This window comes from Brienomyrus brachyistius, chromosome 18 (assembly GCF_023856365.1).
Source record: "Brienomyrus brachyistius isolate T26 chromosome 18, BBRACH_0.4, whole genome shotgun sequence".
Taxonomy (NCBI): Eukaryota; Metazoa; Chordata; class Actinopteri; order Osteoglossiformes; family Mormyridae; genus Brienomyrus; species Brienomyrus brachyistius.
The window spans coordinates 20,253,988-20,266,554 of NC_064550.1; the positions used below are offsets into that span (position 1 = coordinate 20,253,988).

The following is a 12,567-nucleotide window of genomic DNA, read 5'->3' on the forward strand; positions in this document are numbered from 1 at the left end:
GCTCAGAACATTAATTCATCATCCAACCACTTATTTAGCAGAGGGTCATAGGGGTTTAGAAAACAGTGATTTAGAAAATATTTTAAAGCACGCAAGGCTGGGGTATGCAGTCACCGTTATAAACGACCGCTTCTTTGAGCATATCGATTAGAAAAGAAACTTGCAGTCCCTCCGGATCAGCATATGCTCTGCTCCAGATGGATGACGCCGTCTTACGGTCCGAAATGCCGCCTGCCTCCCTCTCCTCTTTATCCCCGTCTGATTGGACATCCGCAGGCATGTTAACTTATAACGGGGCGACACTTTAGTGCCCCCAGTCCCTCCGCGATCATTTCCTTGCTCAGGGACCTGAATAATAGTAAGGACGAGACGTCGTGGTACTTCCAGTATAAAACAAACAAACACTGCTAATATAAACAGCAGTCGGATGGTCTGCACGGTGGAAAATATGAAGATATGGATTTTATGAGGCTGTTGCGAGCTGTGCTGGCTTTCTGCTGCTGTTCGGCTTCTGCGTCCAAACTGTTCAGCGGTAAGTATGGAGGACAAAACGCCTGGGATGTTTCCCTGTGGGTTTTCAAAACTCTTAAATGAACAAAATATCAAAAAAATTAAAAGTGATATTTCCTTTTAAGTGTTTTTATAAATAATTCTAAAACAGATGGGTTTCTGTGACATAAAGTAGACCACGCTTTAAATTTTTATTTGTCTAGACGCTTTATGGAAATAACGTTTGCGAACCATTCTGTGTAGGAGGAGACTTGGGATATTCGGTTTTGCAGTAGTGTTTTGTTTAATACTTTTTGAGTGCAGATAAATCATTTTAGTCATGTACCCCTACGTGTTTGTATTGTTTGTAGAGGAAACTCGAGTTTATTTTTTGGATTTTGGGACGGGTTTCTTTCGTGACCACGCTTTTTGTAAAGCACTGTTTCTTGTTGCATCCTGCTTTTTCAATTAAGCGGACTTTTACGAGCCAAGAGGTACGTTCTTGCACTTAATTCGTCCCGCTGCATGACTGCATGGATGTGTTTGCTGCATGGTACGCGCTGGAGTAGCGCGGTCAATATTCACTGGCATATTTAAAAATTGGCTGTGTAGAACGAACGGGTGCAGAAGCTGCCGTGATCAAACACTTTTCAGAATCAATCATTTCCATATAGTTGCTGCCGAGAGTTTATTTCGATTTTAAGAGCTTTAGGATTCGGTTTACAGGACATAAATGGAAACATAAATGCCTAAATGATTTAATCAGTTGAGATGAAACCGAATACTTTAGAGTAAAATACAATGAATCTGTATGAACTGGGTATTTGAAATATGAAACTATGAAATTACATACTTATTTACGGTCATGTTTGTTTTATCTGGTTTCTACATACTCCTTTAGGAGCTTTGATGCAGATTACGCCCCTGTCATGAATATTTTCTCCTTACATTACACCACAAGTTAGCTTTGTGTTATGTGGGTGGGGGGATGGAGGGCGGGGGGGCGGTGTCAAGTCCCATGTGCTCTTCTAGAATCTTCAGATTGGGACGCTTCATTTGGCAGTTGCATTCTGACCCTCCCAAACCAACGATCCCCGCCAGGTCAGAGGATTTGCCGGCGTGGCACAGAACGGCCCTGCTACAAGATCGCCTACTTCCAGGACAGCTGGCGCAAGGTGAACTTTGAGCAGGCGAGCCAGGCCTGCCGCAGCGACGGCGGCGAGCTGCTTAGCATCGAGTCAGACAGCGAGCAGCGCCTCATCCAGAGTTTCATCCAAGAGCTGCGGGCCAACGATGGCGACTTCTGGATCGGGCTCCGCCGGGACCAGAGCTCGCAGGAGGCCAGCAGTGACTGCCCGGAGCAGTACCACTGGCTGGATGGCAGCAAGGCCGCCTTCAGGTCCAATACAGCCCCATAACATCCACGACACTGTCAGAAGAAAGGTGAAACGTGACTGGGGCTGTACCCTCAAGGGTCTGCCAATTGCACCCTAGCTGTAGGTAACCTTTTAATCTAATTTAAGGTACAGAAATGGACTCTGGGGAACAGTTTCGTACCATCGGGGGTACATTAATGTTGTTTGTACCTTGGGGAACAAAACTCCACCAGGGCTGTAGCCTTTTTTTCTGACAGTGTACACTGTCTGAAATAAGAGTGTTAATTTGTACCTTTGGTTATCACTGGCGCTGTACCCTGTAGGTAAATTGGACTATGAGGAACATTTTTGTACCATCGGGGGTACGTTAATGTTGTTTGTATCTTGGGGATGTTCCTCAGAATCCATTTTTGTACCTTAGATTAGACTAAAAGGTACATTCACTTTCAGCTAGGGTACCGTTGGCAGACATTTGAGGCTACAGCCCCAGTGACAAGCAAAGGTATAAATTGCTACTCTTTTTTTTTCTGACAGCGTAGATAACTTACACCCCACATGATGAACAACAACTGCACGATTCTCACTTTGATTCGAGTCTGATGTCCCACGCTCGACCGATGCGGAATTACCGGTGCTGGTTAATAGCGATGTCCGCTGACCACTAGCTAGAAACCTTGGTTGCAGGCTATCTGTTTTAAATGAATATGGGAAAGTGTAGAATCAGGAGAAGTGTAGGGTACAAGATCCAGCTCAGAGAGGAAGGGATCCAACTCGCATACACTGCTGCACTGTTCGTACTTCTCCACTGCCACCAAGAGCCGAATCGTACCTGAGGTACCCGAGTCGTATCATGAAGAGACAGTATCCCATTGTAAATTAGGCGAGCCGTACCCTTCCCATGCTTAAACTGACATGGCCCTTTTTGCTAGCAGGGCCAAAAACATGACTAAACTGGGCTGGTTGCATCGCCACCACCTGATTGGTCGAAATGCATGGAGATACCGGTGATCTGCATCGATATGCATGGATTACCTGAAGGGAAAAAGGGCATGTTCTATACATGATTTATTATTAGTGATATCGCAGATCATGATGTATTGATAAATTCCCCATAACTTGGAATTTGAGAATTTCTTACCACCTACTTAAAAAAAAATATTACACAACTGCTGAATATAATGGATTTGTAATGCAAATGTATGCAGGCTAATGCTAATTCTGCTAGCGTTTGATGCTAACATAACATGGCGATTCTCGCAGACATGCTAGTGGAAATTAGCACATGGAAAAGCAAGATATACACCATCTAAACAGTAAATAAGAGTCTCTTTGGTTTTTTTGTCACTTTTACTCTCCAAGCCCAACAACGCCTTTACTGAACTGACCCTTCTGTAAGTGGAAAACAGAAGCAAGTTGAAACCATGCTAAAACTACAGATTTTCGCGGTACGGCTCGGGTACAGCCTGGTTCCCGTATGCCAGTGGAAAAGAACCACGTGTCAAATGCTGCAGATTAATTGAGGGTTTTCTCCAAAGCAAGTTTCCCCACTTAGCATTTTTACCCACTTATATAGCTGAATTATTTACTGGAGCAACTCAACTCAAGTTGTTTTCTTAAGGTCTGCCTCTTCAGGGCCACATCCTTAATGAAAGGTATCTGCTGTCCTCTATTTACAACACACCCAATCATTTAACCTTGCTTGTTTGTCTTTACATTTGGGGACAAAGACGCTTAACTTGAGGAAACACTGCAAATCACAAACGAAAATCGAATCAGAACCTGCAAATCCCAAGAGATAAGCAGTGCAGTGCTACTGGCTTAACTGTAGCTTTAATCTTCATTTTAATCTCAGAAAGACTGGTTGGTCTTACTTGAGGTCTGATCATGTTGCAGTTGAGCTTCGGCACTGTCACGGCAGTCACTGAACAGAGTTTGTGCACTGCAGGAATTGGCACTGGGACGAGCCATCGTGCGGGTATGAGGTGTGCGTGGTCATGTACCACCAGCCCTCAGCTCCTCCAGGCCTTGGTGGCCTCTACATGTTCCAGTGGAACGACGACAACTGTAACACCAAGAACAACTTCATCTGCAAGTACTCACGAGGTCAGCTGATGCTTCTAGTTCATTTTTGGAACCAAGTCTGAAACAGAAGGGGAAAAAAAACAAATAGATTCCACACTTAGCAACATGTATTGTTCAGTTTCTTTCACATAGTGTTTCAGAAAATTGGGACAATTTAAAAATGAATTGAGTATGATTTTTGGATTGGGTTACTGGGACAATGTTGTTTTTCCACGGTCGATTAATGCCTAACCTGATCTGTTTCACTAATTATGCTCCACAGTAAATAGTTACATTAGAGACGCCAGCTGAAGGTGACTGACTGTGAAGCAGATGAGTAATAGAATGTTTGCATTTCCAGAGAAACGGCCCGTTCCTACAGCTCTAGGAAATTCAACAAACACAGGTAAAAATTCGCCTTCCCCTTCAGAACTGGGAGCTGTATCTTGCTCCCTGACAATGCCCCAGCAGCGTGTCGTGTCACTGCCACTGGATTAAGTGTCTCGTATGAGCCCGAGGGTCACATCCCCCTGTCAGAATGTGTTTCCGGCTCGTGCGATTGTGACGGCCCGGTGGACTGTGCGGATCAAAGACCTGTCACGGCTGGGGACAGATGAATGCTCTTTAAAATTTCCCATTTAGCTTTCTCAAGCCCACCATCTCATAGTCTCCTGTCTCTGTCAATGCGAGTTTGTGGAAGTGAGGACACCTTGTGGCCATAGATAGTAACACAGATAATTTCCTCCTTCACTTTGTATTGAGCTGTTATATAAGGCCCTTTGTTCATATGAGGGAATATTTTATGTCTCGCTGGCTAAATTGAATTAAATATTCCCTTAAAATACTGTACTGTAGATGTCCTACCATTCAAGGCAGAACTGCTTCCCAGGATACATAATTAAATTACTTGAAATCTCTGCCAGGATATTACCGTACTGAACATCCAAACAATACATTCAAATGATTTTCATGTTATATAAATATACAGACACTCCCTGGGTTACGATGGTCCGTGTTACGATATTTCGACTTTATGATGGGTAAATGATTTTCACTTTCAGTACATTATTCAATAAATTACATAAGTTATCCCATGCTTCATTGTAACATAGGCTTTGTGTTAATGCATTTGCCCAGCTGTAGGCCAATTTAAGTGTCCTAAACATGTTTAAGGTAAGATAGAGGCTAGGCTGTGATGATTGTTAGGTTAGGTGTACTGTATTAAATGCATTTTCACTTACGATCTTTTTGCCTTACGACAGGTTTATTGGAATGTAAGCCCATCGTAACCTGGGGAGAGTCTGTGTTTTAAGGCATCAATTCTGCAAGGTCTTTCCCCTATATGTTAATAATTGTATAAGTAAGCACTTGTTTTGCCCGTTAATCTCTTCGCAGAATCCCCAGCTGTTTCCCCGAAGCCAAAATATACTTCAGTTACAGAGGCCGACAATGAAATTAAAATAAGGCTCCCGACAGGTATCAAAGCGACTGGATTCACTTTTTATTTGGAAAGAGGCATGCTGAGGGAAAAAAATCTGGCAAAAATTAAGCTCTGTAAACAATAGCTCACACCATTCTGCTTTTTTTAACTCTATCAACGGCCAAACTGGCAGTAGGTATCAGGGTGGTTAAGGACACACATTTGTCCTTGTCCCTGGAGCCTGGAAGGTACTTAACTGCACTAGTAAAATATCCAGTTTTATAAAAAAGCTCAATTCAATGTCATTCTGGATATATGCACAATCCAAGCAGCCAGAACTGCAAAATACTATGCTAGACATGTTTTGTATAATATAGTTTTTTTTTGCATCTTAATTAGGGTTACTGTGGCCTTATAAAGCACTGTCTGTGCACTGGGCTTCTCTTTTTGATGACAATTGCCAGCTATGTAAAGAGAGTGTAGCATATTGGCTGGAGATGTAAGCGTATAGATTCTGCCGTTCATTTTGGGACGCCTGTGTGACCTCTTCTCTGTCGATTTCAGACAATGCCTTGAATATCGTGTACATCGTGCTCCCTACCATCCCTTTGTTGTTGTTGTTGCTGGTAGCCCTCGGTGTCTTCTGCTTCAAGCTGCTGTCCAGAAAGTAAGGACGACCATGACAAGCCGTGTAAGGTCCCGTGGTTCCGTCCGGGCATGGCTGCGGTGTGTTCACTGCGGTTGTCTTCACGTAGGAGGAAAGAGCAGACCGAAGAAGCCTGCCCCAAGGAGATGGGATACTGGGCGGACCGCTGTAACAGCCCTAGCCCGGACGTCTACAACGTCATCCGCAAGCAGCATGACGCCGACCTGACCAGCACGCGCCCCGATATCAAGAACACCTCCTTCCTGGGCTCCTCGCCGGACACGCCCCCAGGCGACTACGACAACCTGGCAGGCAGGGACACGGAAAGTGGCTTTGTGACGCTGGCCAGCACGGAGAGCGGCTTCGTGACCAACGACATCTACGAGACGTGCCAGGGTCGGGGCCGCTACTATCGCGAGGCCGGATGGGTGGAGAACGAGATTTACAGCTACTGAGCTGTGGTGAAGGCGCTGGGGGGGGGGGGGGGGGAGATGACAGCCGTTAGAGATCCTAGTCCTCACACCCCCCCACACACAACCTGTCCCATGTCCAGCTCCATACTCCATCCTTCCGGACAACAGCCTCGCCCCCCCCTGCCGAATGAAGCAGCTCTCTATACGTTCGGCTCGGCTACTTTGCAGCAAGCTACAGGCCACCCACGCTGCTCTGACTCCTGTGGAGTGGTGGGGTGGAGGGGGTCAGCCCCCCCCCCGGCGCCGTTCATCCCCCAGGGACTTCCTGTGCTGAGGCAGGGGCCTGAAGATCTGGAGAAACTCGTCGGAGAGCTGATGTGGCAGGCCGACACTAACATCTCTCACAATGATTCACTTCTCACCGCTAAAACATGTCTGTCACGTGCCCCTTGATACAATCACCCGGTCGCTTCCCATCAGAGAAGGCAGCCGATTGGTCCCGTTTCCCATCAGAGAAGGCAGCCGATTGGTCCTGTTTCCCATCAGAGAAGGCAAGCCAATTGGTCCCGTTGGATTCCTTTCTGCATCAAAGATATTTCAGATGGAAATGGAACTCGCTCTTCAGTAGAAATGTGCCACTCTGGCCCAAGGTCCGCTTTCCCATCTCCCATGACTGTTCCGACACCAGCGGGAGTTGCTTGCTGAATCAGACCCTTGATGAAATAAATGCAGTCTTTAAGTCAATTCAGGGCAAACAGGTGTCAGCAGAGCTCCTGCAAGGTTTGCATGGACTATTTTTCCGCTTCTTTTAATGCATTTGTTCAGGTAGGGTCACTGCTGAAAAGACCCACTGACACAACCATACAGAAATCGTTTTGCCTGAATGGTGGCTGCTCTTAATACAGACTCCTGCACTTTTTACCTATTGATATTGGAATGTGTTTGCTATGATGCAAGTTCTGCATATGAGACCACAATAAACCAATGTATAAACTCAGAGGAAAACCAAGCTTTTGTCCGTTAATGAAATCTGACGGAAAATATGAGATGAATTTATAACTTCCTCTGCGAATTTTTTTTATCGGTTTACGTTTGTTCATTTGTCAGCCACATTTGACGAGACTTATCTGTTACGCATGTAGAAATAACTTTAACCCAAAACAACAAATTAATGGTAATGAGTCTGCACCCCGTTGTTTCCAACAGAGAGATTTTTGGCAATGCGCGATGTTAGATTGCATAATTGGAATAATATTGATAATATGGCATTATATGGTTTATAGCATGTTGTGCAAACATATCGATTGACAATAACAATGATGATCGGATGGGGGTCACCTCTGCAACTCTACCCTCATGCTCTGATTTATCTGGCGATATGCTGGGATCCTCTCCTGGGAACCTTGTGTCTCTTTCCATGCACCAAAGGAAAAAATTTGGTATTTTCAAAAGGTAATTATAGGAATCGCAGGGGACACCGCGTGCGTTGGAGGAGGATGTGACTGGAATGATGGAAGCACATCTGGAACACACATGTAGGAAACGTAACAGTAAGAGGGACTTTCCAGCGCGATCTCCGCGAAGTATTTCCTTTCGTGCCGCCGCTGTAGCGCCATACGAATATCCTGCGTGTGAGTGCGTGCGTGCCCATAATCACAGAAATTAAAATATTTAAAATTTTATTTGAAGAACTGTTAATTTTCTATGCATCCTTTGTGCTTAAAATTTCAGTGCCGAGGAGCTGTTCCATTGTCCACTATTGCCATTTTTCCATTTCCTCGCAAAGCAGACAGCAGATGACGCTGCTTCATTGCTGTAGTGCGAGACAAAGACTAGCAATATTCCGTGTGTATTTCTGGAGTATACATCCTTGAGAAGATTAGATCGTTGCATCAGGCAAGCCTTCTGCAACACTGGAAAAATAAGCTTTGCTAAATTTCAGGCTAGAAGTAAAACTAAAACGACGTATTTTAAGTCTGACGAAATAATGCCGTGCAATGTTTAATCAGTGCTCTAGTAACATTATGCAATATTCAAAGTAATCAGTCACCTGGTTTATACATTTTATTTTATATAAAATCAAATCTTCCTTAATGTAACACACAAAATGCAAAAATTTCCATTGACATTGATGCAAAAGTTTGGTGCTTTGCTATTTGCTTAGAATATAATTTGTGAAGTTGTTCCTGAGACTTCAAAGCCAACGACATCGCAAGAGCACGCGCCCCCCATCTCCGTTCCTTTTAGCCACGTAACTGAACGTCAACGTTACTGAAAGCTTTTTTTTTACAGCTTCTCTTCGCTGTATATGCTTAATGTGTGTTATATTTACGCCGATCGGGCAAGCGAGCGCACTGACAGCTGATTGCAATAGCTTCGCCGTTTGACGTAAAAGGCGGATCTGGTTGTCTTGGAGACGAGCTGGCAGGGAGCTGTGGAGCCGCTCCGAAATGCCCCGCCCCCTGTGCAAATACCCCCAGTGGCTCTGACGTCAATGCGCGCGGAGCTGAGAGCGCGGCGCGTCTTGCGGCCAGTCAGCCGGCGGGGCCGTGAGCGGTACGGTCGGGGAGCTGTCCGCCTTCCCTTCGCTTCCCCTCCTCTTTTTTTGTGCCGGGGACGGAGCGATGTGACTGACCCGCCGAGCTCGTCGGGTGTCCGCGTTCGCGGGGTTTCCTTTCCTTTTTTTTAATTTTGCGCTTCTCCGAGTTGCGCTCAGAGTACTCCAAGTTACCTCGGGACCATTTAACCTACACGTTTTAAAACTGTTAAATTTTTACTGTAGGGTTTATGTTTTATTTTATCTTCCCACTCCCTGTCTAACTGACCCACGTTAGGTGGCTGGAACTGCTGAGGTACCCCCCCCCCCCCAACCACTTCGCCACCCTCCAACCCCTATTACAGCATGGTCATGGCGGACTGTCACCTAAAGCCAGCGCACCGGGGTCCGGTCCGAGTGGGTTTTTACGATATCGAGCGCACTTTAGGAAAAGGCAATTTTGCCGTGGTGAAGTTGGCGAGACACCGCATCACCAAGACCGAGGTGAGTAAAACAGCTGTCTGCTTGCTTGGGGCTTTGGCTGCACCATTCCTCATAGTCCCTAAAAATGAGTAAATAGCTGAGCACGTTTAATTACCCACCGTGTCACTTTGATTCTTGTAGTTTCTTGGAAAAAAACGCATAACTTGCACTTGAAGTCCCCGAAATGCAGCCGCGGTCCGCCCGAGGTCAGTGCGCCCACCGTCCGTTTAAAGTCTCCAGCTGCGGGACACCGGAGGAAACCGGACCTGTCCGGCCCGGATTGGACCGGATAGGTCCGGAACAGAAATGAACCGATTTTACGGTTACGGGTTTTGACCCAGGATAGGATTCACCTCGGTGGCTAGTTCTTGTCCGGGAGTTTCGCTGTACTTTCGTAGTAACTTTCGCTTTTGGACAGACTCCGTGTGTGGGAGGGTTGTTGGCTGGCTCGGTAGCCCGCACACAGACGTGCTAAATGGCCGGTCCATTCCCACCACAGGTATCTTCCAGCATGCAGCTAATAAAGGTACATCGTGTTCCCACTATTCCTAACCGCAGCTGCAGGTGTGATCTGAAAATATGAACGGTTTTTTACCCCTAGCTTTAAAACAATTACTTCTGCTTTTGTTCTGAGTCCTTCCACGGCTATGGTGCTCTGTGTTTTTTAATGTTATATATGGGGGGGATGGCTAAAGATTTACTCACATTGTCTTCTTTCAGTAAGCTCAGATAATAAAATGTAGCTATTTAAACATACTTTCTCCCCAGTGCATCTTCAGATTTTATTTTATTTGGAACACACACATCAAGAAATCTTGCAATCCACTTGCTCCACAAAACACAAGTAATTGTTGGATGGGATGTTGTGCTTCTGTGAAGCACATTTTCCCATCGTGACATTTCATGTTCTATAAAACGGGGATTTTAAGCATTGCAACACCTCTAAGAATTCACCTCCCATTCCGACTCGGATTGATCTGTCAGAGGCTGTCAAAAAAGGTCAGATTTGACCTGTGCGAGTCTGAAAAGCTACTCGTGAGCTGAATGATTCCAGGTCAATGCTGATGTCCAGGTTATGCAGCATATAAAAGATACCATTCAAAGGCGTGTGCTTACATCAGGTTACCTGCTGTGGTGTGAGTGGAGAAGGTCATGTTTGCGTTTAGTATGTACTGTGGTGTGAAGTGGTAAATATTAATATTAAGTAGCAGGCACACATGCAAAACTGGCCGCTTTCCCACATGTCGCTTTTGCAGCTGTGCTGTGGCAACACGATTTTAGTGTGACCCATGTATTACAGCATCGTGCATTAATGATTATGGGAACTGACCTCGTGACTGGAAGCCTGAAAACTGAAACACAATCATAAATGTCTCGGCGTGCAGCGGCAAGCATCAGCTTTCTGAGTCTTAGTAAAAAAAAATCCCAAATAAAGCATCAGCCCTGTCCTCTCTCACCTCTGTGTTGTGCCCGGCATGTAGAGTGAACGCTATGGGCCCATAGTGCAGAGAAATAAAAGGCTTTGCATGGCTTATGTAATTTAAGAAGCCATGGGTGTTGTGTTTTATGGCCAATGACAGGACTAAAGATTGCTAAATGTGTTCTAGTGAACCCAGCAGATAAACTCATTAAGATGAGTACCCACGGTCACCTAATTATTCCCTGTAACTTGTTAATTTCTATGGTGCCTGTCCTTGACTTTCCTGTGTCAACTGATTAGCGATTATACTCTACTTTCTAATTGGCCCGTCGTACATGCTGGTACCATTCTCAGCTTTATCACAGCGGTAAACTTTGCCTTCGGTGTGTGTCGTATTGACCATTTCTTTCCTTTATTACTACACTCTCTTCTTTTGACTTCTACCAGAGGTCTCCCTCCTTCCAAATTAGCCACGGGAGATTCTGACACTTGGATTTCCTCCATTTGCCCTGTTTCTCTTGTTTTTGTGGTCAAACGGTTCCCACTTCCGCAAAAATGGTCTAGCGTTGTTAACGGTTGACAGTTAGCCGGCCCGCGAGGCGCTATCTTCGTCATCCATTGGACCACGATTTACAACTCTGCGCCCCTCGTCCACGGAGGCATCCACGCAGGTTTTCTCAGAATGTTTCATTAAATCTAATCCTGGGTTTTGCCGGAGCTCCACGGGTTAGCAAGCAGGAGGGGCTGCTTTTAATGAAACACCTCAACCTATTAAAGACGCCGCTGATATCAGTGCTGTGACGTAGAGGCACCTTTTCTCACTAGTGTGGTGAGACTTCAGCCTCAGTTAGCATGTTATTAGATTGTTGTTGTTCTTGAAAGATACGACTTTTTTCTCCGTTGTGATTATTGCTTGTTTTATGCCCTGTGAATATTGAAACCTGGTGTAAATCGCTCAGTAGCACAAATGCCCTGTAGTTAGAAGCCAGGATTCTCTGCATTGCTGATCATCTTAATGATTGACGTGTGAGTTAATGGGACCTTATAGGAGAAGATACATGAATGCATTGTTAATGCTTCCCGGCCTTTTCTGTCATTGCTGTGGGATGGTTCATGCTGTTCTGGAAGATAGGATTGCATCAGACTGGTCCCACAGTATGGAGCTGGGTCACAGACATGGGAGGCCGGTGACGAGAGAGCCTCCTAGCTTTGTGTTGCTTGAAGGCCATGACCTGATGGATGAAAAGGCGCGCTATTTCAGAGCGTGTCACCCGGGGTGGCCGTTTTGAAGCCGGATTGCCACCCGCCGATATCGTTCATGCTGCTTTTTTGCCCCTCTGCTGTTGTCCACATGGTAAATGGCAGTGAGGTCATGTGTCAGGCTCATCGGTCGCCCCACAGCGGGGGCTGAGGGAGGTGCATCTCTGTGAGTGCATCACGGCGGTGTGTCGGAGCGATGGGTGTGCAAGCGTGTCATCTGCCTTGCGTGACGTGTCTGTTAGCTAAAGATGGTTTCCAGGATGCACCCCTCCCCTTAAACTGACTGTTTAAACCTCCTCCCTGCAATAATTTGGTTCCTCTTACTAGAGTCGCACTTATCATTCAGGGAGGCAAAAGACAAAGGACTCCCGTCTGCCCCCCCCCCCCCCCCCCCCCAAAAAAAGACGCTGCCTGGTCGGTGACTGGCTGGCCGCATGTGGCGTAATTAAGCACGCAAGCGCTC

The 12,567-nt window shown here is 45.9% G+C and overlaps 2 protein-coding genes and 1 long non-coding RNA gene across 6 annotated transcripts in view; 2 read left to right on the plus strand and 1 right to left on the minus strand.

Moving 5' to 3' along the window:
- Positions 1-93: 93 nt before the first annotated feature.
- Positions 94-7,399, plus strand: layna (layilin a). 2 transcript variants are annotated; one of them, XM_048983136.1, is made up of 8 exons: positions 94-532; positions 963-983; positions 1,591-1,888; positions 3,811-3,968; positions 4,288-4,332; positions 5,322-5,402; positions 5,911-6,013; positions 6,102-7,399. In XM_048983136.1, the coding sequence occupies exons 1-8, from the start codon at positions 457-459 to the stop codon at positions 6,445-6,447; spliced, it is 1,128 nt and encodes a 375-aa protein (XP_048839093.1). In that variant the 5' UTR covers positions 94-456; the 3' UTR covers positions 6,448-7,399. The 2 variants fall into 2 exon arrangements, with proteins under 2 accessions (XP_048839093.1, XP_048839094.1); XM_048983137.1 differs by lacking the exon at positions 963-983.
- Positions 1,822-9,910, minus strand: LOC125712751 (uncharacterized). 2 transcript variants are annotated; one of them, XR_007383389.1, is made up of 4 exons: positions 9,544-9,910; positions 3,737-4,005; positions 2,450-2,554; positions 1,822-1,918 (listed from the first exon to the last, which is right to left on the minus strand). It is a non-coding gene; the product is annotated as an uncharacterized LOC125712751 (long non-coding RNA). The 2 variants fall into 2 exon arrangements; XR_007383388.1 differs by lacking the exon at positions 2,450-2,554 and having other exon boundaries at positions 1,883-1,918.
- The window catches only part of LOC125712728 (serine/threonine-protein kinase SIK2-like), a 24,467-nt gene continuing 20,815 nt past the window's right edge, over positions 8,916-12,567 (plus strand). For both annotated transcript variants that reach the window (XM_048983116.1, XM_048983117.1), the window contains exon 1: positions 8,916-9,445. In XM_048983116.1, the coding sequence (XP_048839073.1) occupies positions 9,308-9,445 (138 nt within the window). In that variant the 5' untranslated portion in view covers positions 8,916-9,307. The remainder of the gene's footprint in view (positions 9,446-12,567) is intronic.

What these genes read in the sequence shown, in the direction of transcription:
- layna (XM_048983136.1), top strand. Translation starts at nt 457, where the DNA reads ATGGATTTTATGAGGCTGTTGCGAGCTGTGCTGGCTTTCTGCTGCTGT. An exon ending in AGGAAATTCAACAAACACAG is followed by an intron (nt 4,333 to 5,321) that starts GTAAAAATTCGC and finishes ATCTCTTCGCAG; the next exon opens with AATCCCCAGCTGTTTCCCCG. An exon ending in TAAAATAAGGCTCCCGACAG is followed by an intron (nt 5,403 to 5,910) that starts GTATCAAAGCGA and finishes TGTCGATTTCAG; the next exon opens with ACAATGCCTTGAATATCGTG.